Raw genomic sequence first — 18,431 nt, forward strand, 5'->3', positions numbered from 1 at the left:
CTTGTGTGACCACATTACATTATCTCCCCTCCTAGTAAGCATAAAGAAGTCTCCGCCCAGAAAAAAAAAAAAAAAAAAAAAAAAAAGCCCGCCAAAAGTCCTTTAAAAGCAGCTGACCTCCATCACTGAGTTAATAAATTCCGAATCCCTCGCCATTCTGGCCTCGTTCGAGTTCCTCCTTCAGAGACCTAACAATAGTCTTGAATTGTATCACCTGGCAGTTAATTGCTCAGCCAGTGCTGTCTTTTGATCAGCTATTTCCTCATTCCATATGCCAGGGAATTTTCTTAGTTTCTTACTAACCTGCTTCAGTGAGAGTTTGAATTTTAACTAATTTTTGTTCTTTTAACCATCTAAATACCTAATCTGTTAAAATCTCCTACCTTCCATTGTAATGCCTGCGAGTTTGGATGCTTGATCCCATTGGGTAGGGCTATTCACCTCCACAGTTTCACCACTCGGTTTCCGTGGAAGGGGAGGAAAACATCTTCCTCCTGCGTTCGGAAATGGATTTTTGGACTGGAACACATGGTGTTCCCCTAGGCAGGATGGTTCCCCAGATTCTTTGTCCGCAGGAGTCTAAGAATGAATCCACGGACAAAAGATGGTATAGCAAAGGTGGAGGTTTATTGAAGAACAAGTAAAAACTCCTAGTGGGGACAGGGAAAGAGTCCCACTGAGTCCCTGTTTTCACTGTTTATAAGGTTTATAAAGGCTGTAGATTTTTGTGCCTTGTTATCCCCTCTGGTCATTATTTCCTTCGACTGGTTACTCTATCTCCCCGCCCCCTTCCTTATTGTTTTCCTGTTCCTGTTATGCCCAGATTTCATGATCCCCAAAGACCACCAGGGAGCCGAGTCTGATGCAAAAAGCAAAAGAGCTTTTTATTCCATTCTAGTATGGGCTCTGTCCCACTTACACCAAAAGCTGCATGGTGGAAGAGAGCGAGCTTCAACAGATCAAGGGGTTTTACAGGGGTGGTAATGTCACTGCTTTGGCTGATCCCGATTGGTTGGGTGAGGGCTAGGGTCCAGTTACAAAATGGAGGATCAGGAGTTAGCCCCGCCCTCTCATTCCCTTTGGACTTTCTTCTCCCTCTGGATGAAGGGATTCCTTCCCTTTATTTTGTAAATATAGACCTGCTGTTCCCAGCTCCCTTATTCTATGGAAATGTACCTGTTGCAGCTTTTCAGCTCTGCTATTCTATGGAAATATACCTTCTGCTACAATTTCGAAAATTTTCTAAATCCCTAAAAATTCCTGTTTTTGTTCTGCGAATGAATGGAGCCTGTGAATTGACAAAAGGTAGTGTTAACGAAAACACACACACACACACACACACTGAAATGTGTAAAAATTTTTTGAGTTTATTTGAGCCAAACTATTGACATATACTGGGAAGCAGAACCTCAACGAATTGAGATAATGCTCAGGAGAATGGCCCGGTTACATTTGTATTTATACATTGCAATCAAAGGTGGGCTAAATGAAATTCATTGGTAATAGATTAAGGAGGTGGGATAAAGCAAAGCTGTGGGAAACCCCTGGGATTGGATAAAAAGCAAAATAATGGACACATAAGTGGCAGCAGGACCAATTAACATGATAATGAAGGAATTTGTGGTATCTCTCCAGGCGCCCACCACATTAGGTTGTGCCCCAGGGGCTCCAGAAAAAGGAAGTTACAAGTTACCCAGACATTTCAGAGGGTATGTTATCATAGATGCAAAAAGACAGGCTCAGTAAAGGTAAAGGTTGACCTTGTCAATGAAGATACTGGCCTAGAATGTAACTGCCCACCATGACTGCATTTAGTTAAAGTTTAATTTCAGACTTTGGTTACTTGAGATTTCTGAGTTTGCAAGACTGCCATGCAGGCCTCCCCTTTCCTCCACGGTAGATTAGCAGGAGAAAAGCAATACAAATTTTATTTTTGCCAGCACTGGGGCTTCAGAGAAATAAGTGAAACCCCAAAGAAGGGAGGGTAAGGCCTAGGGGCATAAACAAAAGGCAATAAATTATGGAGAAGTGAGGAGACAAAGGGAAGGGATTTGGCGCTTGCAGAGGTATTCACTGGGGAGGGGAGAAAGAATGCGTAATCAATAAAGGTTGAGTAGGGTTTGTTATGCAGACTCATCTCTGACATCTCAGGCCTTCCTGGTAGGAGAGGGGAACACCTTTACAAATGGAAATTGGTGTCACTTTTCCTTTACAAATTTACTTTAGGCTGAGAGGAGAGCTCTTCCCGGGTCTTCTGTATCAAGTTGCCTTTGGCTCAACATAATCCTTATGCCAAAGCAGCATGTTTTAGGGCAGCATATCCTGATCCCCCATCGAAACCAAGTAGTTGCACTACAGCCCCCTCCCACCCCCAATCTGCTGAGACCGAAAAGTAGGAACTTACTGGATTTGTCTAATTATAGGGCTTTTTTAAAACTTATTTTGCAAGTTGAATTCTTTCCCTCCCTCCTCTGGACTTGTGGTCATGGGTCGTGTGTAACTGCGTTAGTCTATCTCTGAGCTTTTGCCACTTGGGTTATCAGTTCCAGATAAGGCCTCACTCGGATTTTGTTCTGTTGGGCACAGCTTCCTGAGGGAACCCCCCTTATGGTACTGAGGGGGACTTTGCGTCTTCCTTATTGTGGCGAAGGGAACCAAAGTTTTGCCACCCTGAAGCTGCCTTCTGAGGATATCGATTTTAAGCTGCTTATTAAGAAATAAGACTTAGAACCTTTAACCCTCCTCCCTTTCTTGCCCAAGAAAGGGAGAAACCTGCTTCAGAAAAGCGACCTTAGGATGTTCCCCTTAGCCTCGTTTGAATTAAGTATGCTAAAGAGAGGGCTTCAGGCAGGCGCCTGGTAGATACCTCATCCATTGTTTCTGATCACCTAGCAACTACCTATAGGCCATCCACTCTTTTCTGAAATCTAATACCCATTCTGCTCCACATCCCTTGTCCAGTAATGTCTTAAGGATTTTCATACTTGTGTGAGTTCCCCACGTTTATGCATTAAAACCTTGATTTTTCCTCCTGTTAATTTGTCGTTAGGTGGGCTCTGCTGGTTGTTTCCATTTAAGTTGCAGGTTGTGAAAGAATTCAGAGAAGAGTAACTGAGCAAAAAAGGGCTTATTCACTTTCCAAGGGAGGAAAGGGTTAGGCTGGCTCTCTTCTGATGTCACTAATAAAGAATCTTGTCCGTCCAAAAGGTAAGAAACAATGTCTTTTGAGCTTAATATGTCTAAGATGCTTGTGGTCAGCTTTCCTCCTTCATCCTATTGTGAAAGTTCTTTAGCTTAAGACTGTGCCTATCAACATGCAGATTTGCCAGCTGAAGACGTACTTTCTCTCTGGTGATGCAGACCCAAATCTTGTTTATTGTGTTGTCTTTTGGTTTCCTTAGCAAGAGACAATCCTCCCCAAAGTGAACCGGTTGTCCTGTGCTGCAGGAGGCCCTCCATTGCTCTCAGTCGGAAATGGAACCTCACAGGAAGCAGCTTGTCCCACCCAATCCAGTTCATAATCTGGCTCCGTCAGTTGTAATGTTTGAGAAGGGAAAAACACAGGAAACTTTAAAATAACAGCTTTATTTATGACTGAAAATGTAAAGGCATTCACAGAATACCAAGGAAAACTATTTCCTGTTCAGTTTATAAAATCTCAGCCCTGCTGAGGCCTGAATGTTTACTAGGTACCAGGAAAGAATGTATCTCTTTGACCTCCACACTAAGTTTTCTGTTTCCTTGCATACCACAGTTTGTCCCAATTGACCTTAACTTGTACTTACAAGTCTGTTCACTTGTTGAGTTCACTGGGCTACATATGCTGGTCACAGCTTCACCTAGGTGCTCCCTCAGGTAGAGGTCTGCACAGGACACATCTGCTGAAGTCCCTATTGTTATGTCCTTTCTTCAAGTAATAATGGCAACCAGGTATAAGCAAATATGGGTAGCAATAGGAAATCAGCAGCTTAAAGCCTTAAATCTAAGGTAGACAATTCCATTTTCCTCAACTGAAATAGTGGGTTGGATAATGCTTTTCTAAAAGATACTCTGTTTTGTGTACACAGCACACAATGCTTAACTAATTTTATTATATACATGTAAGTATACATATTTAAGGAAAATCTATTTCCCCAAATGATTTATGTAAGAAAAAAAAAGAGGGAGGGACACAAACTATTAGCCCTTAGAATTTCAAAACAATGCAAAGACATTTTCATAAAATCTTGGTGGACATGCACCCCAGGAATGATCTGACCTCAGTAAGAGCTGACTTTCCCTGTACCTATACTGACCACAAGCAGGTCACCAGAAGCTGGTTGCTAACAGAGGAAATAGTGGCTACTTGAATCCTAGGGTTTCTGACAGCAGCAGCTCCATCATCAAAGGAGGTACTGTATACAGCACAGCTTCATGACATGGATCCATGATAGTGTATGTTTTGGAACATATCCATGGGAAATACTTACTGAATCAGAAATTCATGAAACTAGAAGCCATTATGACATAGGGAGCAGGACTATCCCTAAACAAAAGGTTCACAATCTTAACTGGCCCTTAAGATAGCAAATAGTGTTAGAAGAACATTGTAAATAAAACTTAGATATGAAAAAACCAAAATGTAGTACAATATGTAATTACTGAAGTCTTTTCTTTTACTGAAGAATGTCAGAAAATCCAGAGATAGCTTTTATATCACAAAATGGTCCATATCGCCCAAAAATGTCTTTTGATTGGAGTGCAAAATAGTATCTTTTGGAATCTAAAAACTGAGATAAAGTACAGGCCATTGGGAGTGGTAAAGCTTTCATTTCTCCAACTTTCCTCCAAATTAACTTAATCCCAGGGTTCTCATGGCACAGGAAGAGGTGGTAGCTTTCCACAGGAGCACACTTAGGATTGATCTTGGCGATGTTCCAAGTCAGGGCAATGCCCCTGGGTTTCGTAACCCGTTTCACTCTGAGCTCAGTCTTCTGGGGAGGAAGTGTGTCTCGAACTTTGTCTACCACTTCTAGTTGTGATTGTGGTGGTGCTGGTAGAGGTGGAAGATGCTCAAAGGATTCAAGAATCTGAAACACATTTATGAAAAGTTTAGTGAGCTGAATTGGTGGGTTCTGATTATTTTAAAGTGGTCAACTGCAGTTCTACAACACTATTTCCCATTCCTCAATCCATTTATAAAAATCACTAGAGGTCAGGTGCATTCCCCTGCTGGCCTGATGGCCCCCAACTGCCCTCCCCTGCAGATTTGTGCACCGGTGGGATCCTTCAGACTAGACTGCAGGTATTGGGCCAAAATTGGCTCTCCACCATCCCCTTAGGGGTCCTGGATTGTGAAAGGGCAGTTCTTAGGTCACACACCCTGGAGTCAGGCTCCCTTCTCTCTGGTTCTGGGTGTATCACCCGAGAACCACAGTTGCCAAGTCACCACAGCTCTTGCATTGAGTGTCTACCTCCTCGTGCTCATTGTGTGCCATAGTTACCAGTCAGCCAGTCAAACAGTTGGCTGGTTGCTTAAGCTTTTATATTTATAGACTAGAGGCCTGGTAAATGAAATGCTTGCACTGGAGGGGGGGTGGCGGTGGTATCCCTTAGCCTGGCCTGCACCCTCTCCAATCCGGGACCCCTGGGGGGATGTCCAACTACTGGTTTAGGCCCAATCCTGGAAAGATAAGGCCTAAACAAGCAGTCAGACATCCCCCTCACAATTCTGGACTGCTGGCTCCTAACTGCCTGCTTGCCTGCTTAATTGCTCCTAACCACTTCTGCCTGCCAGCCCGATGGCTCCCAACTGTCCTCCCCTGCTGGCCATCTTGTGATGATGTTGCACGAGGATGTGGCTCCACCTAGGCTTTTAATATATAGGATAAGAACAAAAGGATGCTTTGAGAATATGTAAGGTTGGATCCAGTTCTTTTAAGGTTAAGTTTCTTTGACATTTTAGACTTCTACACTCTGGAATATCACATTAACCAGAATGGGTTAGGTTCCAGACATTCTGGATAATATTCCATTTTATTTCCAAATTATGTTCCCAAACACTGTGATAACTTATAGAAAAAGTGTGAGTATATGAAAACACCCAATTCCCTCCACTGTCAGCAACTCTTAAAAATCTTTTCAAATTTGTTGAGTAAAATAATGTATTTAATTTTTAGAGCTTCTAAAATATTCAATGAAATTATTTGAATTGTGTAAGTATACTCACAATAGAACATTTATTCTTATTTTAAATATATTTTTACTAGAGGCCCAGTACACAAAATTCATGCATGGAGAGGGGGCATCCCCTCAGCTGAGCCTGCACCCTCTCACAATCCAGGACCCCTGGCTCTTAATCACTCATCTGCCTACCTGCCTGGTCACCCCTAACTACCTCCCCCACGCAGCCTGCTTGTTCAATAGTTTAGTCACCCTTCACTAACCCCCCTGCTGGCCTGGTCATAGGAAGCCATCTTTTGAGGGCAATGGTCAATTTGCATATTACCCCTTTATTACATAGGATTGCTCTCAGAGAAGGAGGTAAAAACATTAATGATGAGAGAAAAGTCACTGATTGGCTTCCTCCTACACACACCCCTCCATCAATGATGGAGCACAAAACCCAAGCAGATGCCCTAAGAACTGAATTATGATCTAGTTCATAAGTCAGTACTCAAAGACCAAGCCATATTGAATGGGTACAACTGCACATTTACAAAAGGACATTAAGTGCTTTCTAAGCTAAATATAACCAAATAATTTCTTCATGAGTAAAATGGCACTTCCATTTCTACTCAATTTGGAATGACTATCCCTTTCAGAGTATTTCATATCAGTACCTGCTCATTTTGGGCCGCTGGGGTTGTCTCTTTTGAGATTGAAACAGATTTCATATATGACTCCAGCATGGACACTGAATTTTCTGTGAACAACACAAGATTTAAAAAGTTAAATTCATCTGTGACATTCAATCCCTTAGCTTTTAAGCAAAGAATAGTTTACACTGTGATAATTAAATGTGCACTAAAATTATAAAACTGTGAAGAAAAACTTTTGATAAAAATTCAAGATCCAAAATTAACAAATAGAGAATTTTCCTTTAATGTGTAGTTAAGTCATTATGTAACTGGTAACCAGGAAAAATTACACATGGGAGAGAGCTCCTTGCTCAGTGGGGTCCCAGAGGTGGATCCTACTTTGTAAGGTTAATAGGATATTTGCAAACACAGAGCTATTTACAATCCTGCTTAAATGTGCGATAAACACAGTCTTGGGAAAAATCATGCAGGCTGGGATTGAAGGAATTTCTACTGCTGAGTTCTGTGTTAGCCTAAAGGGAACTATTATACTTAGATGGGAATTGTGGACTGCAAAAAGGGAAGGAGGAGGGACAGAAGGGAGAGTAAAAGAGAGACAATGATAAGAGAGAAAAGGAAATGTGGATGAGAAAAGAAAGAGGGGTTAACAGGTGCAAGAATGTTTTGAAAATAAGTAGAGATAGTATGAGGATGGTAAGAAAAGGGGTTTCATCTTGGAAAGTTGTAGGGCTGGGTAGAATGCTAACTTCTAAACATTTCAGAAATCTGAACAATAAGCAATAAAAAGTCATTTTGGATCCATTGTGTGTGCAATGATATACTGTTTAATATACTGAATGCAACTCCTCTAATTGAAATATATATTTTGTTATAGACAAGTATAATTAAGAGTCTGGATTGTGATTCAAATTTATTACTCACTTTATTTACTATGCTAAAAAACTTTTTGGAAGAGGTAATGACTGTGATTATAATTGCAGAAGTCTATACAAACTTTTTAAACTTTTTATGGTTTCACAAATCTAGTTATAATTAATTAATCTGTAGGGTAATCACCACATAGGAGCTGACACACACAAAAAATCATGCACTTTCGGGGGGGATTGCATTATCATATTTACATGACATCTGTGAAATATCCTAACTATAAAGGTAGAAACAGATTCACAGCTGTCTGGTTTTAGAGAATGAGAGCAGGAAGTAGGTGTGCCTATAAAAAGGTAAGCATGATGAAATCTTGTAGTGACAGAACAGTTGTATGCTTGATTGTTTTAGCAGTACATGAATATATACATGTGATAAATTGTGTAGAGCTATAAACACACACATACTAAAATAAAATTCATAAACAGGTCAAACACATTTTGAGTTGTTACCCTTCTTTTTATAACAAAACAAAGCTATTACCTGTGCTGCAGATTGATAGACCTTCTTTAGTCAGATCGATCACACAATCGAGATTCTTTTCCTCTGTAGCCTAAAAAAAGAAGAAAAAGGAAAAAAAAGATTTTTGCCCCAATAGTGAAAAGATGTTTTTAAAAAATAAAACACAATTTTAAATTACCATACAGAAGTTAAGAGATTGAATAGTTTATAAATATTTATGGTTTAATTTAACTGTCCTTGTGGAAAAGAAACTAATGAAATACTTTATAGTTTCTGAGAATATGACTAGGCAGAATCCAAATAAGTATGTTTTACAGTCATACTTACCAAATTAACTTATCATTAGCTGTTTGCTTTTTAATGCAAGCTAGACTAGAACCTGGTTATGCTAACTCCTAGCACTAACATATTCAAATAAACAACATTCAAAGACAATACTTATTACCTACCCTAACTTCAGTATCAGCATTAGATGAATTATAATTTTCTGGTGTAATTTTTCTAGTATCTGAAAGAAAATTATTAAAATATGAACACTAGGCAAGTTTATTAAATTATTAAATATGTATAGATTTTATATGAATGCAAAAACACAATAATGGAATGTTAATTATCTGCTTATTATACAATCATAAAAAGTAACTCAATTGCCTTTATCTATACCAAAGACTGATGAGCAAGTTAAAACAAAATATAATTTTAGTTCAAAATATTTTATCCTTCTGAAACTTTACAACTATATTAGCAACTTTATTTTTAAAAATATATTTTATTGATTTTTTACAGAGAGAAAGAGAGAGGGATAAAGAGCTAGAAACATCGATGAGAGAGAATCATCAATCAGCCGACTCCTGCACACCCCCCACTGGGGATGTGTCCGCAAGCAAGGCACATGCCCTTGACCGGAATCGAACCCGGGACCCTTTAGTCCACAGGCTGACACTCTATCCACTGAACCAAACTGGCTTCAGCTATATTAGCAACTCTTAGAAAACCTATCTGTAAATACCCTTTGAGGAAATAAACTTGGAAATGTACACATTTTTGGTTCAGTATCTTTAGATCAGACTGAGATGGCTGAGCATTCTTCATAGCACCAATAAGAAAGCCTCAGGGATCCCTTAAACTATTTTATTCACAATAGCAGCAGTCCAAACCACAGGGGCAATTAAGTAGCTACATACTAGTATGTGGAGGCAAAGCTTTCTGAAATTAAAATGCCAATACTCTAATATATCATTAAAAATGAAAAGGAAATGGAGAATTTTGAATGAGTAATGATGGGCCAACCACAGGAGCTATCTGGAGAGGAAATTTATTTGAAATTTAAGGTTAAGATATAATAGTGTATGTAAGTATAGTAAGAATCTAAAGAGCAAAACAATATTATAAAAACATCAAAAATTTAAAAATATATATACTAAAGTATTGCCAAACTGCACTGGCTGGATAGTTACACTGGTGTCATCCCACTAAAACAAGGTTGTAGGTTCCATTCCCTGCTCAGGTCACATTCAAGAGTCAACCACTAAATGCATAAATATGTGGAACAACAAATAAATGTTTCTCTCTCTCCCCCCTCTCCCTAAAATGAATAAAATAAAACATAAAAAAACAATAACACCCACCAACATAGGCCAGAGCAAAGAAGTAAAAATAATGTATGTGTGAAAGGTTAAGTAGCTGTATAACTTACAATGCCAGTAAACAAATAGTAAGGAAACAAAAGACCATAAATTGATAAACAAAGATTAAAAATAAATTTCAATTATATTGAGAGATCCTTTATTAGGTAATAAAAATCAAATATATCAGTAGGTTAAAATATTTTTGAGAGTAGAATTTTTTTTTAATTAAAATAATTCTCTAAACAAATACTGATTTGAAGCTTTTCTAAATTAATTGTATTTTAATCAACTTAAAATACCTGTTATATTTGATGTAACTGGTGTTGTCAAACTAGAATTTTCCACAGAAATCAACATAACATCATCGTTACTAAATGATAAAAAAAGAAAAAGAAAAAGAATTAAACATGCATTGTTAGGCTTAAACATATAATCAATAGTTAGAATTCTTCTAACTTAACATTTCTCAGCTGAAACATATAATCAATAGTTAGAATTCTTCTAACTTAACATTTCTCAGCTGACATATTTTAATCTAATAAATGTGTGTGTGGGGGGGGAGGGGGAGTGATAAAATCAAATACCCAAGAAATTCCATGTATTACCAACTAATGATATGACCAATAAAAATGGACAATTAATATTCAGTAGAGACCTATTTACAATGAATCCAAATACATTATCTATAAGATACAATACATATAAAGGTGCAAAACATAAAATGTCAACATAACACATATACTTATCTTTAAGGGAAAGAAACCCATTAAGATACCTTGACTCTTATAAGTTATAAGACCCTAATTAAGGTTATGAAATATCCTGAATCAGAAGATTGTCTTCTCCCATTTGATCCTGACACCACTTTTATGATTTAACATTTAAATCAGAATTTTTGTTAAAATCTTGAGTAATGGGGAGATAAAAATGGAGGTGGAGTAAGTGGATGCTGCTGGGACATGCTCCCAAGACTAAACTGAAATTACTAGTACAACTAAAATACAGGAAAAAATTCTTGAATAATCAATTGAAGCTTTACTGGAAAGAACACTGATACACAAAGACTGAAAGTAGAGAACACACAGACTGGTAGGAGGGCTGGAGGCACAAAAGGGATGGCTGTGTTTCCAAAGAGAGCAACTGAATTTCTGGAGAGATACTTCAACTGTGGGGAGTTGTTACTGAGAACTTTGGGATCTAATCCCCAAACAGAGAGCCTTAGAACTGAGAAGGGCACCCGAATAATATCTGCTATGAAAAGCAGCAGGGTTGTTGTCTGGCAGGGAGAGATGGCTGGAAATGTAGGCACACTCAAAGGGCCAACACACAAAAATCCCTGAACACTCACCCTGTGCTCCACCGGAGGAAGGGCATAGTGGACTAGAGCTGTGTGAGCAGAAGCCAAGTTTAGGAACCCTGGGGTTAGAGCAGAAAAGGCAGATATCCCTGGTTTCCTGTGCTCAGCCATTCCCTCATGCTACAGAGGACATCTTTCCAAAACAAATAATTGCTATACAGGTGGTTTTTGCCTGTGGGGAAGACAGTTGACCCACTCTATTAGAAAACACATTGCCCCACAGTGTGGAGTTTTTGAGACTCATTTAAAACTCTGAGAATATCAATTAGACTAGGGGTGTCGAACTCAATCAGAGAAGGGGCCAAAATCTAAAATCCAGCCTAAATCGCGGGCCGAATGGTTTACTGAACAGTCATAAACTGTCATTGTGATGGAAACGCAGCGGAGTGCAGTGATGACAGTGCGGTGCGGGCCACATTGCAAGGCCTGGCAGGACGGATTTGGCCCGCGGGCCTTGTGTTTGACACATGTGAATTAGACCCTAGGTGGAAGCAATTGCCACACGCTGTTGGAAAGACTCTCACCACCCCTGTGGACAATTGCCTGAGGAGTATTCAAGACTACAGGCAGCCGAAACCGGTTTGGCTCAGTGGTAGAGCGTCAGTCTGCGGACTGAAAGGTCCCGGGTTTGATTCCGGTCAAGGGCATGTACATTGGTTACGGGCACATCCCTGGTGGGGGGTGTGCAAGAGGCGGCTGGTCAATGTTTCTCTCTCATCGACATTTCTGGCTATCTCTCTCCCTTCCTCTCTGTAAAAAATCAATAAAATATAGTAAAAAAATAAAAATAAAAATAAAAATAAAAAAAAATAAGACTATAGGTAGAGGCTGTCACTGGAGACTTTGAGTCTGTGACTGACCTAATTAGTCAGAAACAGCAGTTGACACTGTCCTGCACTAGATATTGAGAGGCCTATCAAATTTACATAATACATAGTGTTCCAAACCCAAAATGACAGCCAAAATAAGGAAATAAAGAAACCTCCAAATGAAAGAATACTACAATTCTCTAAACAGAAAAAGGAAATGGAAAGAAGAAATTTATCTCTTACAGAGTTCTGAATAATGATGGTAAAGATGCTCAACAGCATAAGTAAAGATATAGTAACTATGAAAACAGAAATAAAGACTGACAGTACAAACAGAGAAGACATCAGAAGGAATACACAGCAGATTAGTGGAACCCGAGGATTGAATCAGTGAATTAGAAGAAAAGGTGGAAAAAAAAAAAAAAAACCAATCAGAAAAACAAAAAGATAATTATAAAATAGGAGGACAGCTCAAGGGAGCAATGGGACAACATGAAATGTAGCAATATTTAAATAATAGGTGAGGCAGAAAGGGAGAAAGGGAGAGAGAATGTGTTTTAAGAAATAATGGCAGAAAACTTCCCTAACCTGGTGAAGGAAAAAGTCACACAAGTTCAGGAGGCACACACAGTCCCAAGCAAGATGAACCGAAACAAGCCCATGCCCAGAAACATTATAATTGAAATGAAAAAAATTAAAGACAAAGTGAGAATCTTAAAGGCAACAAGAGAAAAGCAAATTTTTACCTGCAAAGGAGCTCCCATAAGGCTGTCATCTGATTTCTTATCAGAAAAAATATACCTGCCAGGAGGGAATGGCATGAAGTACTCAAGGTACTGGAAAGCAAGGATCTGAAACCAAGATTACTATATCCAGCAAAGCTATTGTTAAAAATAGATGGTCAAATAAAGAGCTTCCCAGACAAAAAAAGGTTAAAGGAGTATAATAACACCAACCCAAGAAATGTTAAAGGGACTGCTGTATTGAGAAAAAGATAGAGAGAAACCTAGCCATTCAGAATTAAAGTGGAAATGAATAAGAATCCTATATAATAAAACTCTAATATGCAAACTGACTAAAGGGCAGAACAACGGGTCGCTATGATGTGCACTGACCACAAGGGGGCAGACGCACAATGCAGGATCTGCCCACTGATGGGTCAGTGGGATCCCACAGCAGGAGAGCCATGCAGCCAGAAGACGGGTTTACGGCTGGCGAGTACAGCGGCGGAAGTAGAAGCCTATTGTGCCTCTGCAGCAGCTCTAAGGAACCTTCAGGGGATGTCCAACTGCCAGCTTAGGCCCCAATCCAAGGGGTCCCAGACTGCGAGAGGTAGTTGAGGGACCCCCAACCTCCCAGTGCAGGAATGTCGTGTACCCAGTCTCCAGTCTATTAATAAGCCTAAATGTAAATAGATTAAATGCCACAATCAAAAGATGTAGAGCCAAAACTGTTTTGGCTCAGTAGATAGAGTGTCAGTCTGCGGACTGAAAGGCCCCGGGTTCGATTCCGGTCAAGGGCATGTACCTTGGTTGCGGGCACATCCCCCGTGGGGGGTGTGCAGAAGGCAGCTGATCCATGATTCTCTCTCATTGATGTTTCTAACTCTCTATCCCTTTCTCTTCCTCTCTGTAAAAAATCAATAAAATATATTAAAAAAAAAAAAGGGTAGAATAGTTGAGTGGATACAAAAGCATGACCCAACTCATGCTTTTGTATCCATCTATGTTGTCTACTTAATAAACTATTTAAACCTATAACTAAAATAACTAGAAAGAGGACAATAAGAAAAGGACAGAAGGAAAGAAATGAAAAGTACAAAAAAAAAAAAAAATCAATGAAACCAATAGCTGGTTCTTTGATAGAATAAACATTGATTAACATTGATTAACTGTTACTCAAACTCATCAAGAAACAAAGAGAGGACCCAAACAAAATAAGAAACTAAAGCCGAGAAGGAATCACAGATATCAGAGAAACTCAAAGGATTGTAAGAAAATACTAGGAACAATTATATGCCAACAAACTGGACAACCTGGAGGGAATGGACAAATTCTTAGAAAATACAATCTCACAAAACAGATTTAGGAAGAATCAGGAAAACTGAATAGGCCAGTAACAACTGATGAAATAAAAGCAGGAATCTAAAAATTCCCACCAAACAAAAGCCCAGGTCCAGATGACTTCACAGGGGAGCTTTATGAAACATTTGAAAAACTCACACCTCTACTTCTCAAACTATTCCAGAAAATCCAAGAGGAAGGAACACTCCCAAGCTCTTTTTATGAAGCCAGCATCATCCTAAGTCCAAAATGAGATAAAGACACTACAACAAAAGAGAATTACAAGCCAATATGCCTGATGAACATGGATATTAAAATTGTAAAAATAATAATAATAATAATAATAATAATAATAGCAAATTGAAACCAGGAAAATATTAAAAAGATCATACACAATACCAAGTGGAATTTATTCCAGAGTACAATATTTGCAAATCAATAAATGTGATACTTTACATAAACAAATTGAAAGACAAACATCATATGATCATATAAATAGATGCAGAAAAGGCATTCAACAAAATCCAGCACACATTCTTGATAAAAACTCTCAGCAAGGTGTGAAGAGAAGGAAGTATACCTCAAAGCCATTATATCCAAAACAGCCTGGTACTGGCACAAGAACAGGCATATAGATCAATGGAACAGAACAGAGAACCCAGAAATTGACCCAAGGGATTACACTCAATATTTTACAAAGGATGGTTTGGCTCAGTGGATAGAGCGTTGGCCTGAAGACTGAGGGGTCCCGGGTTCGATTCCGGTCAAGGGCATGTACCTTGGGTGCGGGCGCATCCCCAGTAGGGGGCATGCAGGAGACAGCTGATTGATGACTCTCTCATCGATGTTTCTAACTCTCTCTCTCCCTTCCTCTCTGTAATATTTTACAAAGGAGGCAAGAGCATACAATAGAGTCAAGACAGTCTCTTCAATAAATGGTGTTGGGAAAATTGACAGATACATTAAAAAAAATGAAATTAGATCACCAATATATACCATACACAAGAATAAACAACAGCATAAATGACTTAAATGTAAGTCGTGAAATCATAAAAATCCTAGAAGAAACTATAAGAAGCAAAATCTAAGACATCTCTTGTAGCAATATGTTTAGTTACATCTCCTAAGGCAAAGGAAACTTAGGAGAAAATAAACAAATGGGACTATATAAAAATTAAAAGCTTCTGCACACCAAAAGAAACCAAAAAGGGAGCCTACTGTAAGGGAGAACATATTTGGCAATGATACATCTGATAAAGGGTTAATATCCAAAATATATAAGGAACAACTGAACATAAGAAAAACAATCCAATAAAGAAAATGGACAACCAACCTAAATAAAAACTTTTATTTTTTTATACCTCTCTATTTTTGAAAGTATGTTATGTCCTCCCCACCACCCCGTTGGCCACCTCAAGGCCTTCAGCATCCTATTATCCATGGTAATGCATATGTGCATAAAAGGCTTTTAATTACCTCCCACCTTCCCTCAGATTCTGCACTCTGTTCCATGCTTCCATGTCTCTGAATCCACTCCATTCATCAATTTGTTAAATTCCACAGATGAGTGCAATTGTGTGATACGTGTCTTTCTCTGATTGACTTATTTCACTTACCATGATATTCTCCAGATCCTTCCATGCTGTCTTAAAGGGTAAGAGATTCTTCTTTTTTACTGCTGCATAGTATTCCATAGTATAAATGCACAACTTCTTTATCCACTTATTTACTGATGGGCACTTGGGCTGTTTCCAGATATAAGCTATTGTAAATTGTGCTGATAAGAACATGGGGGTGTATACATTCTTTCTGATTGGTGCTTTGGGTTCCTTAGGACAGTGGTCGGCAAACTCATTAGTCAACAGAGCCAAATATCGACAGTACAATGATTGAAATTTGAGAGCCAAATTTTTTAAACTTAAACTTCTTCTAATGCCACTTCTTCAAAATAGACTAGACCAGGCCGTGGTATTTTGTGGAAGAGCCACTCTCAAGGGGCCAAAGAGGAGCTGTATGTGGCTTGTGAGCCACAGTTTGCCGACCAGACTTAGGATATATATTCCTAGATGTGGGGTCAAAGGGCAGTTACTTATTTAATTTTTTGAGGGAACTCCATACTGTTTTACGTAATGGTTGCACTGGTCTGCATTCCCATCAGCAGTGTACTAGGATTCCCTTTTCTCCTTGCCAACACTTGTCATTTGTTGATGGTAGCCATTTCTGATAGGTGTGAAGTGATACTTCATGTCGATTTAATTTGCTTCTCTCTGAACATCAGTGACTTTTGAGCATTTTTTCATGCCTCTTGGCCATCTGTATTTCCTCTTTGGAGAAGTATCTACTTAGGTCGTTTGCAAATTTTAAAATTGGATTGTCTGTCTTCCTTTAGTTCTGTTAATATTTTAGATATTAACCCTTTATCAGATGTATCATTGCCAAATATGATTTTTCATACAGTGAGATCCCTTTTTGTTTTGTTGGTTTCTTTTGCAGAAGCTTTTGATTTTGATGTAGTCACATTTATTTTCTCCTTAGTTTCCTTTGCCTTAGAAAATATATAAAAACATATTGCTACAAGAGATGTCTGAGATTTTGCTGCATATGGTATATTTGAGTAAGTTTTTTGTCATTTTGAGTTTATTCTTGTTTATGGTGTAAGTTAGTGGTCTACTTTCATTTTTTTTTTAATGTATCTGTCCAATTTTCCCAACACCATTTATTGACAAGACTGTCTTAACTCCATTGTTTGCTCTTGCCTATGTTAAATATTCATTAAGTGTAATCCCTTGGGTCAATTTCTAGGTTCTCTGTTCTGTTCCATTGATCTACATGCCTGTTCTTGTGCTAGTACCAGGCTGTTTTGAATTTGAAATCTGGTATTGTGATTCCTCCAACTATTTCTTTCTCAAAATTGCTGCAGCTATTCCAAGTATTTTTTATTGAACATAAATTTTTGGAGTATTTGTTTTAGCTCTATGAAATATACTGTTAGTATTTTAATAGGTATTACACTGAATATGTAAATTGATTGGGTAATATGAACATGTTAATGATGTTGATTCTACCAATTCATAAACATAGTATATTCTTCTACTCGTTTATATCATTTTCTATTTTTTTCCCAATGTCCTACAGTTTTCCAACTATAAATCTTTTGCCTCCTTGGAAAAGTTTATTCCTAAGTATCTCAATTTTTTTTGTTGAAATGGTAAATGGGATTCCTTGTTTAGTTTCTTTCTGAGAATTCATTATTAATGTATAAAAAAGCCATCTATTTTTGGGTGTTGACTTTGTATCCTGCTACATGGCCAAATTCATTTATCATATTAGTAGATTTTTAGCGGAGTCTTTAGAGTTGTTGGATTGATCCATTTAATATTATGAAAGGACCGTTGTGTCTCTTGTGATAGCCTTCATTTTGAAGTTTATTTATTAGATATGAGTTCTATTTCTACCCCAGCTTTTATTTTTCCATTTTCAAGAAAAAGTTTTTCCAGTCCTTCATTCCCATACTGTTTGTATATTTCGTTCTGAGGTGGGTCTCTTCTGAGATTAGGCCTGTTAGATTTCTTCTTGCTGGGGACTCTGTGCACCTCCTGAACTTGTAAGACTCTTTCCTTCACCAGGTTAGAAAAGTTTTTTGCCATTATATCTTCAAATGCATTCTTTACTCTATCCCTTTCTCCTTCTTCTGGCAAACCTGCTATCTAATATAATGTTTCACATTGTCCCATAGCTCCCTTAAGCTGTCCTCCTATATTTTTAATTGATTTTCTTTCTTTTTGCTTCTCTGATTTTTTTAAACTATGTCTTCTAATTGACTGATTCGATCCTCAGGTTCCCCCAATTGGTTGTGGATTCCTTCCAATGTGTTCTTTATTTGTGTTATGTCATTATGTTCCACTGTTCTTTTTACATAGCTACTATGTCTTTATTCATGCTGTTGGGCAGCTTTACCATCATTACTCTGAATTGTTTTAGATAAATTTCTTATTTCTCCATTTATTTGTTCTTTTGGAGAATTTTCTGGTTCTTTCATTTGGGGGTTCTTTCTTTGTCTCCTCTCTTTGGCAGTCAGAGTTTTTTTCAACAGGTGGGGCAGTTGCTTCTGCCTGGAGGCTAATTGTTATTTTTAGTCTCTTAACTACTCAGGGCAAGGTTTTATTCAATTGAAGGGTAAACTGTCTTCCCCCAAGGCAAGGCAAATGTCTGTATGGTAAAGATGTCTTCTGCTGTGTAAAGAAATGACTGATCACAGGAAACTGGGGATGTCTACCTTCTCAGCTCTAAACCCTGAGTCCTGAATCCTGTCTTCTGCTCACATAGCTCCAGTCCCCTCTGCCCTCCCTCTGCCAGAGCACAAGGTGAGTGGCTTCACAAGGAATTTT

The 18,431-nt window shown here is 38.4% G+C and overlaps 1 protein-coding gene across 1 annotated transcript in view; it reads right to left on the reverse strand.

The window, feature by feature from the left end:
- Positions 1–3,569: 3,569 nt before the first annotated feature.
- ATF7IP2 (activating transcription factor 7 interacting protein 2) overlaps positions 3,570–18,431 on the reverse strand; it is a 45,750-nt gene continuing 30,888 nt past the window's right edge. Inside the window, exons 7-11 of the mRNA XM_045571291.1 lie at positions 10,114–10,184; positions 8,636–8,694; positions 8,208–8,277; positions 6,822–6,904; positions 3,570–5,069 (exon numbers count right to left, since the gene is read on the reverse strand). Coding sequence (XP_045427247.1) covers positions 4,656–5,069; positions 6,822–6,904; positions 8,208–8,277; positions 8,636–8,694; positions 10,114–10,184 — 697 coding nt within the window. The 3' untranslated portion in view covers positions 3,570–4,655. The remainder of the gene's footprint in view (positions 5,070–6,821; positions 6,905–8,207; positions 8,278–8,635; positions 8,695–10,113; positions 10,185–18,431) is intronic.

The sequence above is a fragment of the Pipistrellus kuhlii genome, unplaced genomic scaffold (genome assembly GCF_014108245.1).
Source record: "Pipistrellus kuhlii isolate mPipKuh1 unplaced genomic scaffold, mPipKuh1.p scaffold_m20_p_4, whole genome shotgun sequence".
In the NCBI taxonomy this organism is placed as follows: Eukaryota; Metazoa; Chordata; class Mammalia; order Chiroptera; family Vespertilionidae; genus Pipistrellus; species Pipistrellus kuhlii.